At 42.6% G+C, this 11,503-nt stretch overlaps 1 protein-coding gene across 6 annotated transcripts in view; it reads right to left on the bottom strand.

The window, feature by feature from the left end:
• Window positions 1-4,337: 4,337 nt before the first annotated feature.
• Window positions 4,338-11,503, bottom strand: part of tlk2 (tousled-like kinase 2) — a 146,240-nt gene continuing 139,074 nt past the window's right edge. For all 6 annotated transcript variants that reach the window (XM_078529826.1, XM_078529828.1, XM_078529830.1 and 3 more), the window contains one exon: window positions 4,338-5,034. In XM_078529826.1, coding sequence (XP_078385952.1) covers window positions 4,867-5,034 — 168 coding nt within the window. In that variant the 3' untranslated portion in view covers window positions 4,338-4,866. The remainder of the gene's footprint in view (window positions 5,035-11,503) is intronic.

The raw sequence follows: 11,503 nt of genomic DNA, 5'->3' as shown, positions 1-11,503 counted from the left end.
AGGAATAAACCATACAGCATTGAAAAACTGGGATTTAAAAAATGTGATGTTCAGTTTATCAAAATAAAGTCTGGATTACTTTATTCCTTATCTGAAAAAATAGTTTCCAGAAAAAAAAAAAATGAACATTATAGGTGATCCTACCCACTGGATTAGAGAGGGACTAAAACTCACCAAGAAAATCTGGTACCTTTATAAATCATTTGTCATGGAGCTGTCACAGGTCCAGCGATTCCATGTATTACAATCAGCGTTACATGGATCCACTTTAAAACCTGCTAAAGACTTATCAAGTTGTCATGAAATTCACCATAATAAACTATGAACTGAAAGAACATCTTCAAGTCTACTGGATGTTTATTGGTACGAGGGCGAACAGAATGATTTGTCCGTAAGCACTAAGTAGTCCTCCTCCCCTGAAGAAAACCAGCTCCAGTCAATGTTTAAAAGGTACAAGATTTAAGATTTGTTCAGAAACTTGAATCATAGCAACTTGGCATCACATCTTTTAATGCCCATCAGAAATGTGCTAAACACAAACTTTCCTTAATATTTTGGTAAGTGGATGTTTGAGAACTGAAATGGACACTAACAATTCATTATAGTTGGGTGGATAATGGGTGGACACACATTAGGTGAAAAGAGGATCACCCTAAGCAAAGAGGGTTTGGCAAGGTGAGCGTATTCTCTCCCAGAGGAAAAAAAAAAATTCTGACCTCACACAAACAGAATTATCCACTGTGCAAAAGAACCTCATCACCCCTTACAGAGACATGTACAAGCTTGTCTTATTTTCAGACATTTTCAGGGATCCATTTCTGCTGTTCGTACCAATCTTCAGGTATTGTGGATTAAGACTAATGCTTGTTTGCCAAAAATATCAATTTAATCCTGCACAACAACGCAGATACTTAGATTTATGTTAAGGCAAACCATTCTCGTTTGAGCACTACGATCATTCTTCCATCCACACCCACTATCATTTCTGTATTCGGGTGAATCGAAAATGCAGCCCCAGAGGATCTAGGTGATGGTAAGAGTTAGTCAAACTCCTTCTTAACAAAGCTGTTACCAAGTACAGGAGTGCCAAACCTAAACAACTAGATAGAAATGCTCTGTGCAAAGTGCACGCTCTGGTTGCAAATCATCAGAAATTAGACTTAGTTGCCCTTTCCATGCCTCTCCCCAGGATATCTGTATATATCTTACACTCCGCTTGCTGCTGTTTGGGTACAATTTCAGACAAGTGTTTTAATAAAAAAGGAAACAATACTGATTTCATAAGGTACCTAATGTGATTCAAACAGATTACATTGCACTGAAGTTGAAGTACACAATAAGTTGCATCGGTCCTTCAATAAAATCAGTATAAAAGCCAAATATAATTTTTAAAAATACAGAAATAACACTTAACCACTCCATTAAGTGCTGTTAGTCCTTAATGATGTTTTAAACTCAGCCATAGAATTAGGATTGGTTGTTGCACATCAGCAGCACAGTGTAGATGATTCTATTCCAATTAGGGACCTCAAAAACTTTCTCCACAGATACAGTGCCACAAAATCTGGGTCGCTCATTAAAGTTACTAATAATGGCCCTAACTGAATTTTGTTTACTATTTTAGTTTACCCAGCTAAATCAGAGGGCAGTTCTGCTCCCACTGTGTCCAGCATCCTCTAAACTTGGACACCAGTGGGTCTGCATGCTAGGAAAATAATCCACTTTCTAGACAAAACCAGATGACAATAAACCATACTGATGGGGCCTAAATCCTTACCATTTCCTTATCTTTAATAGCAAAGACATGTATATTCAATTGCTGACCACAACCTTGGAACGTTCAGTTTAATTTTGGGGAGGGGCTAATCTCACTTATTTAACCAAATTAATAAATTGTGCTCCATAGCTTAAATGGTCTCTTTTACCATACTTCAACAAGGTAGAACTACTGCAGATGCTACCCCAGGTTAATGTCAAAAGGATCCACTTAGATACCAAGACTCAAGACTTCACTGGAAGGCCAGATACAGCTCACCCATGCTGAGTTGTCTACTTTTTTTGGACTACAATGCAGTCAGGCTATGTCCCTGTGTGACCCAGCACCAATTCCAGAGTTCAATCGTTTTAACCTTGAAATTGTACCCAGCTTTTGCTTTCTAAAGATTCAGGACAGTTTAAGAGGAGGATTTGTAGTGAATTCCCTTCATACAAATTCCTGGGTTATGCTGCACCAAGGTTCGTGAAATTGCAGTTCGCTTGCACCTATTTCACGGAGTAGATTCCACATTGCACTTTAAGCTATCTCGCCAGCTAATATTTTCAGACCACCGTCAGAATTCCTTGCACAACTCACCACACAAAGCCACACTTCAGTTTTGCTACTGTACCAAAGCAATATCATCGTTTGCTCAACAGGGTTTGACTTGAATCCTAAGCCGTACCAGAGGGAAAGTGCATTCTTCTCACTTTATCTCACCATTCCGAAAAGGGTATGAAACCATGCAGTTAAAAAAAATCTAAGGGACTCTAAGGCTATAATGTGAAAATAAGTATTTAAAAAAAAGTGTTTTAATTTTGGTCTATAGCCCCCTATTAATAAAGGAGGATCCTTGAATATTTTCCTGGTTGAGAAAGAGAGGGGAAAGATTGATTCCGGGTAACATAGGTATAGTATGCGCTCAGACACTAGTTGAAACTCACAGATCTCCATAGGGCTAGTTCATCACCTCAAGGAATTTATTGATTAAAATTCTGGAGGTGGAAAAACAACACCAATGTAATACTTAATGGGAGCTACTGAGAGTGCATACTCGTGCAAGCGAGAGGGGGATTAAAATAAAAGAGGGAAAGTGAAAGGTAAAGGGAGTACACAAGAGGGCAGAGAGTGGGAGAGCACGTACATGATGAGGAGGGCAGCACCTCTCCACTCTGAGCCAACACCCTTCAGATGCAAGTGTACAATTTGCTACTGTTGAAAAGATATGTTGTGCACATAGACCTAGTGAGAGTTCAGGAGCAAGACCACTCTCCCCAGAAAAGGATAATAATCATCCATGTTCAGGTTGAGATAATGTGGACTGACAAATCAGTACCTGCATTCAAAAGACACAGTATGGATATAGTGTATTTTGTAAACATGGAGCCCTCTTTTTACTTCAGTAAAAGCAAACATGATAATCATTTCATTCAAAACTACTCAAAGGATTTATTCACCCAACAAAACAAAAAACGGGGGCAGCACAGGCATGATAGGCCAAATGGCCTCCTTTGATGCTGTAAGACTCCAATACTAGTCTGAGCTGAAGTTACCTCATTTATACTAAATTTTACTCCAGTGCAATAAGAGATTTACTCATTTAAAAAAAAACAATAAAAACTCCACACTTTTTGATACTAGTTTTCCCTCAAACTCCAAGTAAAAAAGAACATTCGGCATTATACTTGGGAAAATGTTCAGAAGCGTATTCTGCTTATCCAAAAGATCAAATATCCCCTATGGGTGGGACGCTTTTAATTTGACTAACTGCATCCAACCATAGGGCCCAGGGTAGAGTTCAGCAGGGTTTCACTCAGCTCTGACCAACAAGTTAGGGATCTGTAGTTGGCAGGTTAACCGGTCATTTTCTTATAGAATGAGGGACCCTCATCCCGGGAAGGGTTGGGTTGGGATGCGGCCAAATCACTACGTCAACATTTGCTGACATGAACTAGGCCTCTCAAATTCATTTTTTTAAAAAAAAACTGAACTTCAACTATTAATGTAATAAGACAACATTCTACCTGGAAAGGTTTATTATTTAAAAACAGAAATAAAACCAGTCACGTGAAAGCCAGACCCTGCATTTTGCCAGATGATTATTTTCAGTTATTTTCCCAAAATTTAAAAATTCAGGTGGAAACCAAGAGTGGATCACAAATATTGTATTGCACTCAGTCATTAAGTGCCGGATGGCATCTAAACTGTGCATATGCCTTTGGAAAGCAAGACCCAGCAAAAGCCAAAGTGAAATGCCTGGTTTGAGTGGGGGGGGCGAGCAAAAGGAATAAAAAGAAATAAATAACCCATCGCTAGGAGGAAGCAAGAAAAAAAAAAGGCTGAAAAAAGCAGATGCCCAAATATCAAATCAAAAAGTATTTTTCCTGCTGCAGGTTCTTCAAAGCCTTAGTGTTGTCTGTGTCTCAATCTACATCCACCCGAGCAGAAAATGAGCAACATGTTAAGGTTACTGCAGGAACAGTGTAAGACAAAGCAGTGTAGAAAGAGTCAGAAAGTAAATAGACAGGAATTTGGGATGTGGGATGGGGGTGGGGAGAAGGAAAAGGTCCAATTTTTTTTTAAGACCAACAGGACTCTGTCTATAACAAACTCAAAAAGAACACCACTACCACCAACAGGCAGCCTCAAAAACTTTGGAACAGTCAAGTCCCCAGTCTAATATTTGTGCTCAACTTAAAACAGATGTTACCAATTCGGGTTTTATTTGCAGTTTGGGGGGTTGGGAGAGGTTAAAAGCATTTAAAAACAAATATCTTGTTCACTCTTCCAGCACTCAGCCACTTTCAGTTCAAGGTTGTGTCTGGGCTACAGACAAGGGACATGGGAGAAGGGTGCAGATTCTGATCATTGTCCTTTTCATTAGCAGCCATCAGTCATGGTCCGTGATTCATAGCCTCTGTCATCGCCTCCTTGCTTCCAGCCTGGAGCATCGCAGTCTCTGTCCATCCCGCTTCGGAGAATCAGTGAGGACGTTCTTTCCCACAGGTGGACAGACACGGAGAAAACACCTGGTACAAATCAGGATATCACCAGTACGGATTCTGTACTCCTTTTCTTTAATGTACCCTCTCAGCGGATAGCCTGCATGCTCAGTTTGAACTGTTGTTATTAGATGATCCAGAGGTTGATGCGACCACACCTGGGCTGGTGCTGGACACTGATTTTCTAATATGAGGCATCAAATATGGGTCACTGGCAAGTTGCTGAACATCTATCCGGTCCTCTTTACGATATGCCAAACAGCGACGGATAAAAGCCTGTAATAGAATTAGAGAAAAAGTGCCATGAAAGTTCAGAATTCTCAAATATCGACAAGTATCTGATTATCTTGGTACTGACAAGGAAGCAAGTCAAATAACTAAGACTGAAACATTTTTTTCCTGAGTGAATTATTATATTCAATACCTAGGGAACTGAAAGGTATGGTTTTGTTTATTATGCAAATGAGGAACTTGAACGTAAACAAGAATAGCCATCTGCATTTTATCTGGGCAAATCGTTTGGAATTGTTTCAAAGGAAGAGGAAAGTATAAAATGGACTCAGGATGTTTCAGTACAGAGGAAGGCATTCACTGTGCATCTCCTCACCATCATCTCTGAAAACTACCCAGTTGGTACCACTTCTCTGCCCTTTATCCTTTTTCAAATATTTATACACTTGGCATGTAAAATTGTGTGCAAGGCAGGAGGGCGCGAGAGAGAGAGAGGGAGGGAGGGAGGGCGCGAGAGAGAACAATCTGTAACCTCATGGCCTGGCATATCCCCCACTCTACTATTGCCATCAAGCCAGGGGATCAACCCTGGTTCAATGAGGAGTGCAGGAGGGGATGCCAGGAGCAGCACCAGGCAAACCAAAAAATGAGGTGTCGACCTGATGAAGCTATAACACAGAACTACTTCCGTGCCAAAAAGCATAAGCAGCAAGTGATAGAGAGAGCTAAGCGATCCCACAACCAACGGATCAGATTTAAGCTCTGCAGTCCTGCCACATCCAGTCGTGAATGGTGGAGGACAATCAAAACAACTCACTGGAGGAGGAGGCTCCACAAATATTCCCATTCTCAATGATGGAAGAGCCCAGCACATCAGTGCAAAAGATAAGGCTGAAACATTTGCTACAAACCTCAGCAAGAAGTGCCGAGTGGATGATCCATCTTGGCCTCTTCCGGAGGTCCCCAGCATCACAGATGCCAGTCTTCAGCCAATTCGATTCACTCCATGTGATATCAAGAAACAGCTGAAGACACTGCCAAGGCTATGGGCCCTGACAATATTACTGAAGACCAGTGCTCCAGAACTTGCCACGCCCCTAGCCAAGCTGTTCCAGCACAGCTACAACACTGGCATCTACCCGGCTATGTGGAAAATTGCCCAGGTATGCTCTGCACACAAAAAGCAAGACAAATCCAAACCAGCCAACTACCGCCCCCCATCAGTCTACTCTCGATCATCAGTAAAGTAATGGAAGGGGTCATTAACAGTGCTATCAAGTGGCACTTGCTTGGCAATAACTTACTCACTGACGCCCAGTTTGGGTTCTGCAAGGGCCACTCAGCTCAAAGAAAAATGGTTGTGGTTGTTGGAGGTCAGTCCTCTCAGCTCCAGGGTAACTAAAGGAGTTCCTCAGGGTAGTGTTCTTGATCCAACCATCTTCAGTTGCTTTATTAATGACCTTCCTTCCATCATAAAGTCAGAAGTGGGGATGTTCACTAATGTTGCATAATGTTCAGCACCATTTGTGACTCCTTAGATACTGAAACAGTCCATGTCCAAATGCATCAAGACCTGGAAAACATCCAGGCTTGAGCTAACAAGTGGCAAGTAACATTCACGCCACACAAGTGCCAGGCAATGACCATCTCCAACAAGAAAGAATCCAACCATCACCCCTTGATGTTCAATGACATTACCATCACTGAATCCTCCACTATCAACATCCTGGGGGTTATCAATGACTAGAAACTGAATTGGACCAGCCATACAAATACTGTGGCTACAAGAGCAGGTCAGGGCTAACAATCCTGTGACAAGTAACTCACCTCCTGACTCCCCAAAACCTGTACACCATCTACAAGGCACAAGTCAGGAGTGTGATGGAATACTCCCCACTTGCCTGGATGAGTGCAGCTCCTGCAACACTCAAGAAGCTTGACACCGTCCAGGACAAAGCAGTCGCTTGATTGGCACCACATAAACAAACATTCACTCCCTCCAACACCGATGCACAGTAGCAACAGTGTGTACCATCTACAAGTTGCACTGCAGGAATTCACCAAGACTCCCTTCAACAGCACTTTCCAAACCCATGACCACTATCATCTAGAAGGACAAGGGCAGCAGACAGATGGGAACACCACCACCTGGAAGTTTCCGTTCAAGTCACTCACCATCCTGACTTGGAAACATATCGCTGTTCCTTCACTGTCACTGGGTCAAAATCCTGGAACTTGCTTCTTAACAGCACTGTGGGTGTACCACATGGACTGCAGCGGTTCAAGAAGGCAGCTCACCACCACCTTCTCAAGGGCAACCAGGGATGGGCAATAAATACTGACCCAGCCAGCGAAGCCCACATCCCGTGAATGGATAACAAAAAAAAAAAATCCCTTAACTAATATCACCACCAAACAGATTACCTAGTTGTTTATCTCATTATTTTTGTGGGGCCTTGCTCTGTGCAAATTGGCTGCTGGTTTTCCCCGCATTAAAACAGCGACTAAATTTCAAAAATACTTAATTGACTGCAAAGTGCTTTGGGATGTTCCAAGGTTGTGAAAGGCCTATATAAATGCAAGGCTAAGCATATATACTACATGCACTGTGTGTCCAACAGGTCGATATGATGCATCCAGTGTGTGGGTGAAGTGTGCTAACCCGTGTGTGTTAGTTTGCTTCTCATTTTCAGCTGACATTGCTGGCTGGCAGCAATGCGAAGAGAGCCAAATGTATAAGTCTCTCCCAGTCAGTGCACAGCCTCTCCATCATCAAGTTCTCAGCTCTGTCTTGGCATTGCGACACAGAAACTGGGTCACCCATGCATCCAGTTAAAGCTTCAGAGGAACTCAAGAGGACATTTAGTGTGCAGGCCCACCAGGATGTCGACATGCCCTGGCACTCATGAACCAAAATCCCAACTATGGGCCAATAGCTCCACTGCCTTGTGGATGGATACCTCTGGAAAGATGAAGGCTAAAGGAGTAAACCGTGACAAAAAAAACTTGGAGTGCAGCCCAAAGGCAGACTGATGTCTAAATATGTCATCCTTCTGGCAACTCCTGTAAACAAGTCAGTGCCAAATGTAGTGCTTTGCATCCTTTGGACTCACTGGGGTGGTCGAGAGGGACACACTGATGTTTGGACAGCTGAGGTTCTCCATAAATTTGCCCAGGCTTCTGCCCTGCAGAGGACACTCCAATTTCATTGCAATGCATTAACGCAACACGGGAGACAGCAGTTATGGGTTTTAAGCCCAACTCGACTGGCGTAGAGAACGAGTGATACAGGCCGTCTCCGATAGCGGGAGGGACCATTGTGATCCATTGGTCAGGCTACCAGCCACCTCAAGTCAGGCATCCCCTGAATGTATTAAGAGCCAAGTAAAAAGGCCAACAGACTGCTAGGCAGTTTGCAACTCTGCCAAAATATTCACATGTCTATTGACACATGCTGGGGCATGAATGAAGAGATCAAAAAAATAACAGGTCCGCCAAAAGATAAATTCCTCCGTTATAAACAAGGCAGGGAAAGCCATCACTGAATGCAATAAACAGTCGGAGAGATGGGTGGAATGCGCTCATGAGTTGTACGCTAGGGAGAACACTGTCACCTAGGAAGCTCTAGATACCATAGAAGTCCTGTCCATCACGGCAAAGCTGGATATTGAACCCACAGTGGAGGAGCTTAGCAAAGCTATTAACTCACTTGCCATGGGCAAAGCTCCAGGTGCTGAAGCTACATCTCCTGAATTCATCAAACACAGAAAACCGACACTCCTGTAACATCTGCACAAACTTCTCTGTCTCTGCTGGAGCGAGGGGGGAGTGCCCTAGGATATGGTGATGCAAAGGTTGTGACCTTGTTCAAGGACAAGGGAGGCCGCAGTGATTGCAACAAGTACCGAGGAATCTCCCTGCTGAGCATTGTGGGAAAGGTATTTGCCAGTGTTGCCCTTGTCAGACTGCAGTCCTGGCTGAACTCATTTTTCCCAAATCCCAGTGTGGTTTCTGAACTGGAAGATCTACAATTGACATGATCTTCTCAGCACAGCAGCTGCAAGGGAAATGCTGTGAACTAAGGACACTATTATATATTGCCTTCATTGATCTCACTGAGACATTCGACCACGTGAGCAGAGGCGGTTTATTTAAGCTGCTGGAGAAAACTGGCTGCCTGCCAAAGCTACTCAATGTGATCTTCACTTTCCATAACATGATGGGTGAGGTCAACTATGACAGGGCAACTTCAGAACCCCGTGGTGAGAATAATTGCCCTTGGCATCAAGGCAACATTTAACCAAGTGTGGCATCAAAGAGCCCTAGTAAAATTCTCGTCAAGGGGAATCAGGGGGGAAAACTCTCTACTTCTTGGAGTCATACCTAGCACAAAGAGAGATGGTTGTGGTTGTTGGAGGTCAATTGCTTCAACTCTAGTATATCATTGCAGGAATTCTTCAAGGTAGTACCCTAGGTTCAACCATCTTCAGCTGCTTCATCAATGAGCTTCCCTCCATCATAAGGTCAGAAGTGGAGATGTTTGCTGATGACTGCATAATGTTCAGCACCATTCACAACTCCTCAGGTACTAAAGCAGTCCATGCCCACATGCAGCAAGACTGGGCTTAGGCTGATCAGTGGCAAGTGACATTCGTGTCACACAAGTGCCAGGTAATGACCATCTCTAACAAGAGAGAATCTAACCGTCTCCCCATGACATTCAACAGCATTGCCATCGCTGAATTCCCCAATATTAACATTTTGGGAGGGGGGTTTCACCATTTAAATAATGTGGCTACTAAAGCAGGCAAGGTGGTGAAAGGCTTGGGTTTTCACATTCAAGCCAACTTGAAGAGGAATGGCCAAGTTGGTAGCACGCTCAGAAAAACCAAATAAATGGATGTTTATCCTGATCCCTTTCAGACTCTTTATACACAGCCTGTTGTTGATTAACACTGGCCACGTCTGTCCCTTGGTCGAATACGCTGCCCTCATGTGAGGCCAGGGCACCACATGTGCAAACCACTCAAAGAATACAGAAGCCTGTACTGAGATTAATCTTAGGCCCTTGGTAACAGACGATGCTCTTCATGTCATAAAATTTAAAACTCTACGAAGAAGGAGAGTTAGTATTTGTGCTAAGTTTGGAAAATCCCTTATGCAAGCTACCCAATTTCAGAACTGGCCACCACCAACATGTCCACAGCCACCAAGGCAACTCAAGAGGTTTGACTAAATTCAATCCTGTAAAATTTAGGACAGAAAGATACTATTGTAGCCCTATTCCTCACATGATTCGGGTCCGCATTGAAGTACTTAATCATGAAACCTATGTGTACGTAAGTGTCAGTAATGTTGGAATAGTATACTGGTTTGTTATTTTAATACAGTTTTAATTTAATTTCCTTCTTTTAATATCCCATCAACAACTTCCCTGTTACTTGCTCAATTTATTTGTCTATTTTTGTTGCTACGTGATTGTCATGTTTCCATGTTTATAACTTGATCACTTAGTCTACATATGAATTTTGAAAATGCAAGTCACACTGCAATTCAGCCTTTGGACTGTGAATGTGTTTCTTGGATAAAATATGATTATTATTTTGGTAAGGAATACTCTCACTGACACTTGCCTGGATGAGTATAGCAGCAACAGCACTCAAGACGAAGCAACGCACTTGATCAGCACCCCATTCACTACCTTAAACATTCACTCCAAGTCACACTCCATCCTGACTTGGATCTATATTATCGTTCCTTCATTGTTGCTAGGTTAAAACGTTGGAAGTTTCTACCCCGCAGCGCCATGGGCATGTCTACACCACACAGACCGCAGCAATTCACCGCTACCTTATCAAGGGCAATTAAGCATGGACAGTAAATGCTGGCCTAGCCAGTGATGCCTTCATCCCAAGAATAAATAAGCCATATCCAAATTGTTATCAGAAAGATTGCCATGTCTGCCATGCAAACTGACTATTCCAGGGTCAATTAATAGTGTGAATAATACAAGGATAGGTAGAACATTACAACTGGAGGATTGTATTCATTATTCTTCCAAACACCATTTCCACTTATTATAAACTTTCAATTTGAATGATTTCTGTGGGGTTAGCTCTCCACAACTAAAGGTGGGGAAGCATTAATCAGATTGAGACTGAGGGGCATTATATCATATCTAGCCCTCAACAAGGAAAGCATTTATCTCTTGGATCTCTTTCGTACAGTTTTAACAAATATAAGAACATTTTCCTCAACTACCATTTTTGCCCCTCAGCTATTGATCCAGAATACAAGATTGAAACGGTGGGCAGGCACAGAGAAATCTTTCTATCTAGGAGTCCCAGCCTGTATAACATTACAGCTTGACCACTCCCTCTAACAAAAAGCTGAACAGCCATTAGATTCTGCTGATCATCACTGTGTCAAGATTAATTGGATATTGGACCAAGCATTTTCCATAATGTTCTACTCCAAACATCAGAAACACAAATATCCTGACAGTATCAGTGTC

Source organism: Cetorhinus maximus, chromosome 25, assembly GCF_964194155.1.
Source record: "Cetorhinus maximus chromosome 25, sCetMax3.hap1.1, whole genome shotgun sequence".
In the NCBI taxonomy this organism is placed as follows: Eukaryota; Metazoa; Chordata; class Chondrichthyes; order Lamniformes; family Cetorhinidae; genus Cetorhinus; species Cetorhinus maximus.
This window is presented reverse-complemented; position numbering and strand designations above follow the sequence as displayed.